The sequence below is a fragment of the Neomonachus schauinslandi genome, chromosome 14 (assembly GCF_002201575.2).
Source record: "Neomonachus schauinslandi chromosome 14, ASM220157v2, whole genome shotgun sequence".
Lineage (NCBI taxonomy): Eukaryota > Metazoa > Chordata > Mammalia > Carnivora > Phocidae > Neomonachus > Neomonachus schauinslandi.
The window spans coordinates 26,695,567-26,711,710 of NC_058416.1; the positions used below are offsets into that span (position 1 = coordinate 26,695,567).

Here is a 16,144-nt window from a genome sequence, read left to right on the forward strand (position 1 = left end):
CTTTTTAAAAACCCCACAATTTGTTGTGCATGTTTTTCTATATTCTTAAATAGTCTTCCAGAACATGTTTGATTCCCACAGCATATTCCACTTTAAAAGGTGCAATACACTGTGAAGTCATCTGCTTCCTGTTGGTTATTTCCGGGATTTTGAAGTGAGTTTTTGAAAAATGAAAACAGGTTTCTTTAAGCTGTATTTATGTTTATGCCTTAAGATTGTTTTCAGAAGTATATAGTTGCTGGGTCAAAGGAATTTGGGGGAAAAACCATAGAGAATTGCTTAACCTAGGAAAAATTAAAGTGTTTTTTTGTTGTTTTGTTTCCTAAATTAAGAGCAGCTGTCCTACAGCTTCTAGAAGAGCTTCTTAAAATGTCATTGTAACTGAAGGTAAATGACACCACAACTTTCACAGTTAAATGCAGAGATGAAGGCTACTTAATAATAAATGTTTTGAAACTTTGTTAATGACTTCTTTTCTATAATTGTTGCCAGGTGCAGGAATGCTCCCAAAGTCTTAGAGGTGTGCAAAAATTAGGGGTTTTTTTGGTTTTGGGGAGGAGATCCTTATCACCATAAATGGTCTCTGTTCAGTGTTGAATTGCTTTCTTTTCCCTATCTCCTTAAGAAAAAATAAAATGTTTTGATTACGCCAGTATATTCAGTTCCTTAGAAAGGGAAGAAAAAATCAACAGTAATGGGCTCAGTTATTAGTGCATTTGGACAGGAACTCCTGAATTTTTTCTAGGTGTTTAGAGCCCTGGGCATGAGGAATTCCAGAACAATGTGGCAGCAGGGCCTAAAGTAGAAATAATATTTCTGTGGGCTTTTCCTGTTTTGACTACTTTTAAATTAAAGTCCAGACTATAAAATAAAACACTTTGGAAATAAGAAATTGTTTAAGACTTAAGAACTTGAGTTATGTAAAGCATGCCATTAGTATAGGCAGTATATAGCAATCTGAAAATCAGAATACAGAATTGAGTTGATTATCAGTCACTAATGACTCTTATTTTTTAATCAATTGGGGAGATTCTTTTATGGTCAAGGCAGCTCTTGCTATTCCAAATAAAAGCTTCCGGTGAGTAAATCACATAAATATATTATACTGATTTTTTTGATTTGACGTGTAACATGCACAGTAAAGTATACAAATTGTTAGTCTGTGACTCAGTAAAATTTTACACGTAGATATGCCTGTATAACCCCTACTCTGATCAAGAGCCAGAACATCTACAGCACTCCAGAAGGCCCCCATCCCAGTCCACACAACCCCTTCCTTACGGTCACCACTATGATTGCTGTCAGTATTGCCAGTTCTTGATCTTCATGTGAATGAAATCATAAAATTGTAGCATATTTGTCTGATTTTGAGATTACTCAAGTTGCATGTAGCAGTACTCAGTCTCTGTTTTGTTTCTTCTTTTTTTATTGTTGTCACTGTTGTGCGGTAGTCCAATCCACAATTTATTTATTCTACTATTAATGGGCATTTAGATTGTTTCCAGTTTGGGCTGTTATGAATAAAGCTGCTACGAATATTCCTCTACATGTCTTTGGGTAGCGTATGCACTCATTTCTCTCGGGTCTGTACCTAGGAATGAAATTACTGGGTAAATAGGGTAAGTACTTGTTTAGATTTAGTAAATATTGCCAAACAGTTTTTCCAAAGTGATTGTACCAAGTCGTACTTTCCCACTGGCTATATCATGTGAGAGTTCCACTTGCTCCCCATTCTGACCAGTTTCTTGCCATTCCGTGTAATTGTAGCTATTCTATTTGGTGTGTATAGTGTATCTTACTGAGTTTCAGTTTGTATTTCCCATATGAGTAATGTTGTTTTTATATACTTATTGGCCATTGGACAACTTTTGTGATGTGCCCATTCAAATCTTTTGCCTTTTCTGATTGGGTTGTATTTTTCTTATTGATCTGTAGGAGCTCTTTATTTGTTATATATATAAGTCGTTGGTTGGATATATGTATTGCAGCTGTCTTATCCCCGTCTGTGGTTCGCCTCTGTTCATAGTAGGAGAATACTCTATAGAATATAGAGAATACTAATAGTATGAAAATGTGAAGTTCTTGATTTTGATGGAGTCCAATTTGTCAATATTTTCTTCTGTTCTGCTTAAGAAATCTTTGCCTACCCCACAGTCATGAAGATATTTTCCTGGTTTTTTTTTTCTACCAGCTTTATTATACTACCTTTGATAAATAGGTCTAAAGTCTATTTTGAATTAATTTTTGTGAATTATGTGAGATAAAAGTTCTTTTTTTATACAGATACCCAGTTTTTCAGCAACATTTATTGCAAAGACCCATTCTTTCTATTATAGAATTGCTGCTTTTGACATAAATCAAGTGACTGTAGATGCGAGCCTCTGTTTCTAGATTCTTTATCTGTATTTATGCTGTTCCATACTGTCTCACATGCTGTAGCTTTATAATAAGTCTTACTATCCAGTAATGTACATTCTTCAGCTTTAACTTTTTTTTAAGATTGTCTTGGCCATTCTACATCTTTTGAGTTTCCAGATAAATTTTGGAATCAACTTGTCAGTTCTCACAAGAAAAGCCCACTGGGAGTGTGATTGGTATGTCTATGAATTGGAGTAGAATTTACATCTGAACAACGATGTCTCTTCCAGTCTATGAAAATGGAATATATCTCCACTATTTAGGTTTGATCTTTACACTCTTTAAGCAGTGTTTTGCGGTTTTTAAAGTATGGGTCTTAGACTTTTTGTTATATTTATCTTTGTATTTCGTGTTGTTTGATGCTATTATAAATGGTATTTCATTAAATTTCATTTTTAAGTGGTGTTGCTAATACATAGGAGTATAATTGAGTTTTTGTGTGTTAACCTCATATTTACTGATCTTATATTTACTTGCTAATTCTAATAATTTATTTGTAGAGTCTTTTGGATTAGATTTTCTACATAGATAGTTGTGTCACCCACAAATAATGACAGTTTTACTTCTCCCCTGCCAATCTTTATATTTTCATTTCTTTCTCTTGCTTTATTATACTATCTGGGACCCCAACTGCAGTACTAAAAGGTGGTGATAATAGATAGCCAGCTATTGATGAGACAGTTACTGTGTCAGTACGACATTGGAGATATTTTGAAGGTTTCAGTTCATTGTTAATGAGATTTTCCTTTGATATACTTCATGATTTACTATTGTTTTAATTTGAGCTTTTGATAATTTGTGTTTTTCAGGTTGATTGGTATTAGTTTTAAATGTATTGAGTGTCAAGGCTGTGGCAAACATCTAGTTTAATCGTTCTCAACCAGGGACACTTTTGCTTCCCAGGGGACATTTGGCAATGTCTAGAGACATTTTTGGTTGTCACAACTGGGGAAGAGGGCGCTACTGTCATCCAGTGAGTGGGGAGAGACCAGGGGTGCTGCTAAACATCCTCCTGCATATGGGACAGGCACTACAACAATGCATTTTACAGTCCAAAATGTTAGCTGTGCTGAGATTGAAAAGCCCTGATCCGTTTCAGCCTCTTCCATTTGATAAGAAACCGAGGCCCACAAATATGAAGTGATTTGCTGTTACCTATTTTAAGTAGCATAGATCCCACACTTCCTATATTTATGAAGAAGAATAATTGCCATTATCGTCAGACAGATACTGTGAAAAGGTTTGCATATATCCTCTCTATTCCCCAGAAAGGTAAGCAACACTCCTCGTGTCATATATCAGGACACTGAGACAGATGGAGCTTCATCCATTAATTTGTTCAGTAAACATTTAGTGAGAAGTGCCATGGGGTTTTTTGTTGTGTTTTGGAAGTAAGAGATACAGTGATGAGTAAAACTGATGGGCATAGTGAAAATTATATTCTAGCAAGGAAAACAGACCAATCACAGTTGAGTAAGGATGATGAACTATGGGAAGTGATACAAAGGAAAAAGGGTGATGAGAGAAGAGATCAGAGGTGAGGAGGAAGTCTACTATATACATGTGGAGGTTGGAAATGCTTCTTTGTTGTGCTGACATTGACGCTGAGACCTGATGAATGAGCACAAGATAGCTATGTGAAAAGTATCGGGAGCTGTGTCAAGAGTTGTGGGCTGAAGCACAAGAGAACAACGTGGTTTTTAAGAAGTTGGAAGAGACTCTGGCACACGACCATCTATAGGGAAGGTGACTTAAAACTGGAGATGTAGGCTGCAGTGAGAACTTTGGGTTTTATACTATTGGCAGTGAGAAGTTGTTGAGAGCTTCTGAGTGGGGGAGGAATGTGATCCCATCTGTACTTTTCAAACTCCCACTATTGCCTGTACAATGACTTGGACGAATGGAGCAAGAGTAGAAAGCAGGAAGGCTGGTTAGGAGACCTTTGCAGAAGTTCAGGAGGGGAGGAAGACAGTTTTGAGATATTATTTTTGTTTTGGAATTGGAAATTACTGGATATGTTAATGAGTAGGGGTGAGGGGGCTGGGTGAAAGGGAGAAGCCAAGGATGGCTACTAGGTGTCTGGTTTGAGGACCTGGGTGAATATATCAAGATGGGAAAGATGGGTGGGGGTGATTATTTGGGGGGGTAGAAAAAAGGGACTCTCTAGTTTGATGTTGGACATACGGGAGATGTCTGACAATTATTTAGCTGCCATGTGATTTCATTTCCATATGCTCCATCTTTCTTGGAAATGATGAAAAGTTTGTTTTCCTAGAAAAGTTACTTAGAAAGATAGAATGATAGAAAGTATCATTTCCTTGGAAATGATGAAAAGTTTGTTTTCCTAGAAAAGTTATTTAGAAAGATAGTATTTGGAAGAGGACTAGATTGGTTTTCAGATGTTCTCTGGGTTATAGCTCTCCTTGGTGGGGCGATTGATTGTGGCCAGCATCTCTGGATGATCTCTTTAGCCAAGGACAGGGCATTGTTGGACCTGATGTTCCTTGCAACACGGTTTTGTAGCCATGAATGTAAGTTATCCCCTTAGCTTTCCTCTCACTGCTCTGCCTAGGATTTCCATATTATGGCCCTGCTTGGTTAGGACTTGGTACAGGTTTTTTACTTTGCCTACCTGGGATTTACAGGCAAAGATATTTGAATCAGGCCTTCTTTGTGCCTTTTTTTTTCCCTCTTATTTCTTGAACCTCAGTGGTTTTATAGTTAGATATAGACAGAAAATTGTCAGACTTCCTGCTGATGGATTCCTTGTTGTAACAAAAGCAACGACCCTTTGTTGCCCTGTCTAGGAAGTGTAAAAACACTTCAGGTATTGGGGTGTCTATTTTTGATATTTTTTAAATGTTTAACTATAAAAAATCTTTTCGTCTGTGTCCTAGAACACATTTACCTTTCAGTCCATCCTGAATATGCCTTTTGGCTCTTCAAAGATTCAGTAAAGCCCATGTTACACAGAGAAGGAGGGTAGGAGCAGGAAGCACTTCCCTGAGAGATGCCTGTCCTCTCCAACCGAGTGTAGAACCAGTTCCCATTTAGGGAAATGTGGAGGAACCCACAGTTTTAGCCCTTCCAGGGAAGGCACTGAAGTACTGCCTGGGAGTTAAAGTACACACATCAATCAAGCTGATAAGTCTTATCCCCAGTTAGTATATAATAAAATATTAACAAGGCTGAATCAAATGAGTTTTTAGTTTAGCTATATAAGTGGAAAGCAATTTTGAGGTCTGTTGCATAAAGAATTCCAGTTCCGTGGTAGAGTAGCAAATAAATGGGATTGGGGGCGGGGTGACGGGGTGGGGTAGATAAATCACCCATTATTATTTCACTGCTATCAGGAGTGGTTCCTTAAGGCCAGCATAGTGGCTTTATCAGTTGGATTTCAAGATCTGCTTCAAGAAGTAAATTTGTATGAATATGAGTGAGTACATTTGAAGGATCTATCCTGTGCTGTGAGCAATTCGTAATAACTAACAATAAGGCCCTGTAATAGTCCAGTATGGTTTTTACTTAATAAAATATTTAATCATAAATGTCTGAATTCTGCATCTCCCACAGGAAGGCATTTCTGTGCCCACTGACAAGAATAATTTAGCAGTTTCATGGTCAAGCGCTTAATTACTCATAATTGTGAAGGGTAAGATGTGATGAATTCCTCCTCGATGGACATACTAAATATTTTAACTAAGGAGATGACTTAAAGTAAATTAAGCTGGTGAGATCATTTATTACATCGGTTAAAAGCAGCTTAAGAAATCTGTCCTGTCCCGCATGCCGTTAGATGAGAACACGCGTGCGGCTGTTTCTGCCAAGTAACCGCAGGCTGCGCTGTTGGCACGGAGGGCAGGTGTTTGGGGATGGGGCTTGGGAGGTGAGTATGAGGAAGCTGGTGTGGTTGTTTGGATTTGTGTTCGTATGTTTTGCCTGAGTCACTCATGAGGATCCTTAGCTTTATGTAGAGTTTGGTTCTCAAACTCTGTTTGCCCTTCTGGTTGGTCTGAGGGCATGTGTCCTATATCGGGACAAAGGAAGGGACTTGACAGCCTGGGCTGACCCTTAAACCTCGTTGGCGTGTTCTTCAGGGAAGATGGCCTGAAGCAGTTAGAGGTGGAATAAAGAGGTAAAGGTACAGGAGAAAGTGTTCGTAGAGTGCTCTTCTAAACTGCTGAGTTAGGAAGAAACTTCCATTTTGGAGTAGAAAAAGAGGAATCCAGGTATTTCCGGAGTTAGCCGAATATGGCAGCACATCACAGTTGCGTCGTGCGGTGAAAGGCTCCAGAGCCTCCTGCTTACCATTAGGGAAGGTTGAAACAACTTGTCTCATTAAGTTAAGCTTCTTCCCTCAAGTGTCTTATTTAGCTTTACTTCTCTTCATTCTCTTTCCCTGGTGATTTGGGTAAAGTGTCTGAAACCACTAAAGGTAAAAGGTTGAAGCAATCCCAAATTTAATAATCTATCACCTTTCTTTCGCATATCTGAGTGTAATTCCCAGCAGTTCTTCGCGAATTCATTAGAAGACAGCAAGTCATTAAAAGTTAATAAGAAACTGTTTGTTTCCGTGAGTGTGAATAAAACCACTTTGTGAGTCTGACATTCTTTTCCAGTTGTAAAAGCCTTGCTTTTAGCCAGTTTCCATTTTCTCTGTCTCCCTAGCTTACTCCTGGATGGGGCACCTCTGATAGCAATCCACAAAGCCAGGTATTACAAGAGGAAAGACGGCCTCGCCCTGGGGCCCGGACCATTCGTGACAGCTCTGGAGTATGCCACAGACACCAAAGCCACAGTCGTGGGAAAACCAGAGAAAACGTTCTTTTTGGAAGCATTGCGGGGCACTGGCTATGAACCTGAGGAGGCCGTCATGATAGGAGATGTAAGTAGAAAAACCCAGGAAATGCCTGGAGCTTACCTGTCATGCGGGCAAGAGCCAGCTTCGAGTTACTGCTTTGAAACACAGGCAGACTCTTACTGCAGATATCGGATGGTAGTAAGCGGGTACCTATAACAGGCTTGCCAGAGCTGGTTAGTGATCCTCCTGTAAAGAATTGAAATTTTGATCACTTCTGACATTGTTCATAATGTGGTGAGATATGTGTACAATCGAAAGACCACTAAATGCAAGTCAATTAAGTGCTGTATATGTCTTTGTGAAGAAAACCTCTACACAAATTTAAGGTTTTTTGAATATTACGTATACAGAGAACAACGTATACCGACAGAATTCTGCCATTATTGATTTTTTTTTCCTAGTACATGCTTTATGGAAGAACTTCCCAGTCAGCGTGCCACAGATAGCTACAGATATTGATTGCCTCGGCCCTCTGAGTGGTAGGGCTGGACCTGGACAATTGGAAGCTCTAGCCAGTGACCTCTGGCCGGGAGCACCTTGCCATTTTCCCCCAGTGTCCTGGGAAAATGTTATTTTCTATGTGTGCCGAGAGGGGAAAAGAGCTAGAAAAAAGCACGCTGCCTTGTGGCAAGGAGACGGCAAGGATTATATTTCAATCTGAAGTCAACGCATTAGGCTGGAAGGGACCATGGAGGTTGTCCGGTTCAAACCTCGTCATTTGATAGACTGGGATTGCTGGAGCCCAGAGAGCTAAAGCTCCATGCCTGAATTCCCACAGCTAATGAGTGGCCCAGCCGGAAGTAGAACTCAGGCTCCGGACTTCCTTCAAAACAAATTGTGGATCCCTCGCTTGCCTCACTTGTGATGGTGCAGATAGAGCTCGGTGTTCCTCATTTCCCTGTCGGCTTCCTTCCTCACTCACCTGAACCCAAACAGGACAATCACTAAACTTGGTGTTGCTTTGAGAAGCCATCTTTTCGGTCACATCTTTTCCTCTTGGCAAGCCTTTAGCTGACTTTCCTAGGCAAATGCGTGTTTGAAGAAGTGGGGACGTCAGAATTCTTTATCCCAGGAGTTTCCGGTATGAGGACAGGGTAGGAGGCAGGAAGGGCACGTGGTGGCAGTGTTCAGCTGCGTGGAGGGTTGCTTGTTACCCCAGAGACGACGGGTTTTCCCTCCCTTCCCTTGTCCACTTTTTCCCACCTCCCTTCTTCCTTCTCTCCCTCTCCCCCATCTCTGCCGCTTCACTAGGGCAAGTTTAGATGAAATGGAAGGTTTTAAGTTAGACCTTGAATGAAGATTCTGATATTCTAAAACTCATTTCCAAGGTCTGTTGTTGAATGATATTAATGATTTTTGAGGAAAAGACTTTTCTTCAGGCATGGTCTGAATGAGTCCTGTCTATGAAGTCCTATAAAGACATAAGATGACAGGATTGATTTTCTTTCTTTTTTGGGGGGGTGAGGAGGGGCAGAGGGAAAGGGAGAGAGAAAATCTTAAGCAGGCTCCACACCCAGCGGAGAGTTCAATGCAGGGCTCGATCTCGCAACCCTGAGATCGTGACCTGAACCGAAATCAAGAGTGGGACGCTAACCAACCAAGCCACCCAGGGGCCCCAAGGATTGATTTTCTTGATATTCATTCCTTCCAGTCCTTGGATTTTTATTACCTGGCGTTTATCATCACAGTGAACCAAGCATATTCATCTCTGTTGTGGGTAAGAATTAGAAAAAGGAGCTACCTTTTCTAACTGATCTGTTATCTCCAAGTGTGAAGTGAATCTCAGAGAATCTTGGTATTCTGATTTGGCTTGATTCCACCTTTGAGGGACAACTGGCTGGAAAGTAAGGATAGTGTGTTAGAGCAGCAGAGCTGTCTTCCGAATGTAGTCCATTCACGGTCTGCAGTTGGATCATTCACCTTCAGAGCTGCCAGATGAATAGAATGGTTTTTCCCATGATCTGTTTGAGACAGGTGTACATGTGGAAAAAACGAACTGTAGATGTGCTCTTTGTGCTTGACCGCTAGAATTACTAATCTGTTGTACACCTTCCACTTTTCGACACCTCCCTTTCCAAATGACATGCTTCCTCATACGGTTCCATGTCGATTTACCCCCTTTTCCCCTCTTGTATTTTAAGAAAAAATAATGCTATCACAGCTGGCCATGCCAGCCTAATCAGTCAATTGGTAGGGTTTTGTTGACAAGCTAACTGAAGACAGTGAACTAAATGCTTTCTTTATGCTTTTCTAGGATTGCAGGGATGATGTTGGTGGGGCTCAGAATGTCGGCATGCTGGGTATCTTAGTAAAAACTGGTATGTATCTTCTGCATAAGCCTTCTCTAAAACAGGATGGTAAAATACACAGTTCCTTAAAGAACAGTTTTTGCAGAAATGACAAAGCCCACTGGGCACTTTAATTCTCTTTCTGTCACAAAGCAAAAATAAAATGGGCTCAGGATCTCGAGGAACAAAAGACATTGTGGGAGGGCCCATGCTGCATAAAACTAGAAAGATCAGAGAGAGTTCAGAGGTTATTTTAAAACATACCCAGAGATAACCATGCTGGTTGACAATTAGTATTTATATGATTTCTTGATACACAAATCACCACATTGGAATGGACCAAAGACGACTGATGTGGGGATGCTCTATAAAAGTATCTTTTTTTTGGTGCCAGCTATAAGCTGATAAAGTTGGTCTACTTCAGGAACTGGTGGGCTAAGTGATCTGATACTTTCTGTTAACACTTGCATTTTTTAAAAATCACACAAAAAACTTTTATCCTTTACTTACTGTTTTAGGAATTATTTCCTATTCCAAGATTAGGTATATTCTTTGTGGTCCCTCAAAGTAAATTTAAGGAAGACAGGAACTTACTGGGGAGGACTCAGCTGATACGGTATTATGACTACAGAGGACCCATTAGTGTCCTGGGTCCTGGCCTCAGTCTGCATGACTAGCCGTGCAAGGGCATGTGCCTGGGTTCATAAAATGCTAGCGAAACCATTTAAGAGGCTATTCCTAAAAAGGGAGATTTAAACAAAGTTTCAGAAGAGCTGCAACATGGAAATTTTTTAGAAAAAGTACATTTACTCCTGACTGACATTTATTCAAGAAAATGTGGTTGCACAAAATTTAATTTTAGAAATTAAAAGTAGAAACAAGAAAGCGTAGCTAGAGCTACCATTGGATACGAAGTATTTGGCAAGGCCCTGTATGAACAGTGCAGGCCATGCCAGGGTTCTGGAGGGAATCGTTGGAGCCTTGCAAATAGTGACTCCAGTCTTTCCAGAACGAACAGTGTGTTTGTTCACATTTCTCAGTCAAAATGATCGGCATCCTCCTGAGAACGTTACTGCCCTTTGATGTAAGCGCACAAAGAGGAAGTATCAAGAAAAAGTCCAGAAAAGTCATCACACTCATGATCCCTCCCTGTATCTTAATTTTCAAATTCCTGCCATTCACTATTTTATTTTCTGGTCACTGAGGAAATCTCCAGATAACTATTTCTCCTCTTGTGTATTAGTCCTGTGAACATGTTCTCTCTTTAGCTCACATAATTAAGGATTTACACTAAGTATGGAAACCGCCCTATGCCAGTGTCTTATGGGCCCTTCTCCCCTCCCGCTGGACTGGCTTCTGTTGGTTGTCCCTCCTTTTCTGACTGGCAGTTGGTTGTGGTCAACCTGTCACAGAGCCATCCAGTTGGTCTTAGAGAACCCAGCAGCATAACACGACCAAACTGAAAACATATAACCAGTAAAGCAGCTGAGTCCAGTGCAGGGAGAAAGGCCCATTTGTACTGTTCGTCTTTGGTCAGAAACAAGCCCAAGTAAGCCCACTGTTCTAAAAGCACAGAAAATGGCTGGCTCTGTTGATAAATTTGAACTCCCTGCATTTGAACAAGTACTAGGCTTCCCAGTGTTGAAAGTGATCATAAAGTTGTTAATCTATCCCATAATAAGTGCTTGTTGTGGACGGTCTTGAGCAGTTTGGTTTCTCAGTGAGTAGCACATGGTAGAAGCTCAGTATGCATTTGCCCGACGATTTGTTAATAAAGATTTGTGACTAGTCCTACCCAGAATGTATTTGTTTAGCATGTTAGTCACCTAGAAAAGATACTATCGAATAGTCTCAAAATGGCTTCCTGTATTCTCCCAGGAATTTATCTACCCGGGAAAGCACAGACTGCCACAGTGAGTGAAGCAGGCGTGAGTGACGGTGGCCTGCTTCATTCACTCAGCCCACATCAGTGAGCACCTGCTGTGTACCAGCCACAATTTGAGGTGCTGGAACTATCGCACATCTCTCAGCCACTGTGTCAGTGTGGACTTTGTAGAAGCCCCCACTTGCAGGGCCGGACAGCAGCAGCACCCCATGGCTAAGAAACTTGACTTTCACGTGTGCGCCCTTAGGCCACTGGCCCCAGGGAGTAGGTGGTATGGTAGAGCAGTAGTTAGTGACTTCTGTATGAGGCCAAGTAGAAACATGGCAAGAGTTTGTACTTCATGGAATTTAAGCTTGAGAAAAAACTAGCAGCAGAGTTTTCTGTGTGGCCCATACTGTGGACAGGTGCCTTGAGGATGCTAAGGTGAGTGAGGCAGATACTCATTACCTTTGTACATTTTTTTTTTTTTAAGATTTTATTTATTTGACAGAGAGAGACACAGCGAGAGAGGGAACACAAACAGGGGGAGTGGGAGAGGGAGAAGCAGGCTTCCCGCGGAGCAGGGAGCCCCCGATGTGGGGCTCGATCCCAGGACCCCAGGATCATGACCCGAGCTGAAGGCAGACGCCCAACGACTGAGCCACCCAGGTGCCCCTACCTTTGTACATTTGATGCTGGCCCCCCTCCTGTAGGAATTCACAGTTAGTAAGACAAGGCAGGAAACATCTCCGCCACAGTGCGGAGATATGGAACGGGATTTTCAGGCTTTGTGTTTGTTGGGCAAAGCCTCATAAAGAGATAGTTTATGGAGAATGGCGGGAAACTGTAGGAAGTGGTGGGTCTGTTATTACGGGAGCTGGATTCAGGCAGAGAGCGTTGGAGAATGCAGAGGGATAAATGGCAGAGATGACAAGAAAAGGGATGAGAGAGCACAGAGAAGGGGGAAGTGCAGAGGTAGCCCGAGTGGCCACAGGGCACTTGGCCTTGTTCCCCAAGGCCTCGGCTGAAGCACTGTTCTGCCCATCCTTCCTCCCTCCCTCCTTCCTTCTTTCCTTCCTCCCTTTCTTCCTTCTTTTCATTCTTAAAGAAAAAATTGTGGAATGCTCACCACGTGTTAGTCGTTACATTCAGTGCTGGGAATGAATACATTGGGGAAAATAACAGACACGGTCCCTACTCTCAGAGAACTCACAGTCTTAGGTGCAAGGCAGACATGGAGTGAATAAATATATAATGGCAATGCATTATAAATGTGGAGGCAGAGAACAGGGTGCTGAGAGAGAGACTAACAGGGAGGAAGGAGATGTAACTGGGATGGGAATATGAAGTTTGGCCCGAAGCGTGCGGGGGGTAGTGAGTGGGCTGAGAAGACTGTTGCCAGCAGAGGGATGGCAGGTGTGAAGGTCCTCAAAGAGCCAGGTCCCGTCTAGGACTGCAGTCTTGTGAAAGTAACATATGCTGAGGTTGGAGGGATGCTGGCCAGATGACAAAGGGCAGCAGTAGGGATTTGGGTTCTTTCTGAAGGGCAGTGGGACCCATCAAGGGTGTTTAAATAGGGACAGGGCATCCTAGTGGATTTACATTTGTAAAAGGGGCTTGTGACCACTGTGTGGAAGGGTTCCTCTCTGTACAGGGGTGTTCGGTTGTGGGTCCCACATTCCAGAGCCCGGGGAGACTGGGGCGGTGCCCTGTTGAGCAGACCGTCCTGCTTGGCGCAGGTCTGTGTGCCTGCGTCGCTTTCCACACCCCCACCCCTGGGCGCTCCCAGGGTCCCTGCATGGCAGCAGGACATACGCCCTCAGGAGCTAACCAGGCTTCCACCCTGTGGTGCCTGGCTTCCACTGAAAAGCATTGATTCAGTCTCCATTCCTATCTTTAGGGCTGGTGGGGAAGAAAATGATTTCCCCAGCCATGGAGATCTGAAGGAAGCCTTAGCGGCCAGGTGCCCCGGGCCCTGTGTCCATTGTGAAGGACCAGAGTCCTGGGAAAATGCTGGCTGTGATATTGCTTTGAATTGCCTCACTGCAGCCTAAAGTTTCACTGGGAGATGCTTTGGGAGACGGGGAGCCACCGACTCTCCAGGACTCGCCACGGTGGTTCGGTGGTGGCCCCGGTGCTCACAGGACGTGATGAATGTGGTGTTCTAGCAGTAGCCTTTTCACTGGCTCTACTTTCATTTCAGGGAAATACCGAGCAGCAGATGAAGAAAAAATTAATCCGCCTCCTTATTTAACTTGCGAGAGCTTCCCTCATGCCGTGGACCACATTCTGCAGCATCTCCTGTGATCCCTGATGTGACTCAGAAGCAACTGGAGATGCAGCTTTTCGTTGTCCAGAGTGACTCGCTCCCCGTCTCCATGCCAGCATAGCTAGACACGGACCAGCACTCCTCTATTGTGCATTAGTTAGAGAGAAAGGTATCGAATTGCAGCCAGCCACTACACCTTGCTTATCCCTTTTGTTTTATTTTGTAAAAGATGAGACCCAGAGAAAGGGAAAGCTGAGATTCTATGCCATTCCTTTAAAAATAGTCATCAGGTTCAGCAGGGCTGGGAGGGAGAACCTCCTGCGGGGAATCGTGTGCTCCGCTGCCTCCTCACTGGTCCGTTGGGAGGGGCGAGGGTTCCGATTGTGAATAAAATTGCATGGCGTTTTTTAAATTATAAAATAATGTGGTGAGAAGTGCATTTCGGCTGTAGTTTTAATATTGAGTTCAACTGTGAAATCCATCGGAAGTGCCAAGTGGAGTACAAGTCAGAAGCAGCAAAATAAATTGTCCTTTAGCCCAGGTGATCAAGTGAATTTGCCTTAACGGATGTTGAAAACTAGATTATCTACTGTATTATTCCCAGCATGGGTGACTTCTTTTTCTCTTCATTAGCCAGAGATGACTAATTTAAATTTAGAACCTGATTTTAATTTAAAATAATACTTCCATTAATAACCTATTCATTGCAGATACCTATTATACTGTGTAACAGTTGTTTTGGAAATTTTATGTAAAATTAAAACTATCAGTATTTTACAGATGTTTTAATTAGACATTGTTATTAACAGCAACAGTGCAGAAACTAAAATCAAGCCTTTAATGTCTTATACACCATGCATTTTTGAAGTTAGTGTCCACCAGGGTCCTATTAACTGTACATTTGCAAGATTTCATTATTTTTGCCTCTGACACTATGGGAAAAATCTTTTAGAAGCTACTGGGACAGATTCAAGCTTTTATGTACTTGGTTACTACAGCTGTAAAATGAAGTCTCGTCTTGTAGCATGGATTATTCTTCTGATGTTAAACCCACCAAAATGAAGGGGCCTAAGTAGGTAATGATTTTCCTAGTGCATTTGCATACTGTGATCATCCTGGGCCTTTGCAATTGTTTTACAGGGCTCTTGGGCATTGAATTATTAGCATGTAATTGTATATGATTGTGGTGTTCACCTTATTGAAGCACACGCTGATGTTAATGAGCTTCGGGCTTTGATGCTTGTTTAGAGATCAGCTTGGTCTTGGATGGCAGGGAGCAAAGCTAAATAAATGGCAGCTCCGTCTCCTTTTGGTGGTTTGGTGATCACTCTGTTCTTGTTTTTGCAGATGCCCTGACTTAGTACTTACACAGCCTAGAGTGCAAAGGACAGCTGTGATAGGACGGCCGCCGCCGATCGGAAGCATGAGTGGAATGGCCAAGAGCGTAGGTTTGGGGGCCTCGCCAGCAGTTAACTAGCTCTGGGCCCTTGAGCAAGTCACCTAGGCTCTCACGCCCCCTTTTCCTTGTCTGTAAAATGGAGACTGTGGCAACACCCACCACGTAGGCTTGTCGTGAGGGTTAAATGCGTGACCAGCGTATTAATTATTGAGAGTAGAATCGGGCAAATGCTGAGTGCTGTGTGTTTTTGGTGCTGATGATGAGGCAGACGTAGCAGCACTGTCCACACTGAATAATCTGATAAATCTTGATAGAATTAATCTCAACAGTCAGTTCAATGGGGGAAGTCTTCCTGAGGATTAAAAAAAGGAGACACTCTACTACACTGAAACGCCCACACACAAAGGCGCACGGAGCAGCTCAGTGTGTGGATGGAACACACTGCCTGGGGCCTGATGGATGCGCTCCATTCAACTGGGGCCTGCTACCTGGCCGCCTGGGTCAGTGATGCCTTGGCTCAAGCACCATTGAGTGTTTGCTGGTTGCTACGTGCTAAGTGCCATGCTTGGAAATAATCGAGTGTATAAGAAAAGGATTTTGCCCTGAGGACCCTTACTAGTGGAGGAGCTAGGGAGAATGCTCAAGATGTTATTAATACTCCTGTGGCCCTCCTCTGTGATGTCCGCCTGACTGCAGGTGGAATGGGGCATTCCCTCCTCTGTGCCTTCCTAGCACTTGTTAGATTATACTTCGGTCCTCACATGTCCCTTCTCCCCCCCCCCCCCCTCCCCGACAGGACTGTGGCTCGTTCTTTTTTGTATCTCCTGCAACACAGATAGTTCTTACTCAGATGGTTACTGAACCAGTACAAACTAGCTGTAAATATTTTAGGAGTTTCATGTCAGAAGGTATAGCTATGAGTAGGGAGGAGAAAATTAAGTTTCATTTTAGACTCGTTGCCCATAGAGGAGGCCCCATTAGACACTCAGAAATAATGGATCTGATGCTTTAGAGACAGGTGAGAGCTAAAGCAAAGAGGTAGACA

The 16,144-nt window shown here is 42.5% G+C and overlaps 1 protein-coding gene across 1 annotated transcript in view; it reads left to right on the forward strand.

Moving 5' to 3' along the window:
- HDHD2 (haloacid dehalogenase like hydrolase domain containing 2) overlaps nt 1–14,816 on the forward strand; it is a 35,090-nt gene extending 20,274 nt beyond the window's left edge. The window contains exons 5-7 of the mRNA XM_044920926.1: nt 7,087–7,303; nt 9,534–9,597; nt 13,635–14,816. Of these exons, the coding sequence (XP_044776861.1) occupies nt 7,087–7,303; nt 9,534–9,597; nt 13,635–13,738 (385 nt within the window). The 3' untranslated portion in view covers nt 13,739–14,816. The remainder of the gene's footprint in view (nt 1–7,086; nt 7,304–9,533; nt 9,598–13,634) is intronic.
- The last annotated feature ends 1,328 nt before the right edge of the window (nt 14,817–16,144 follow it).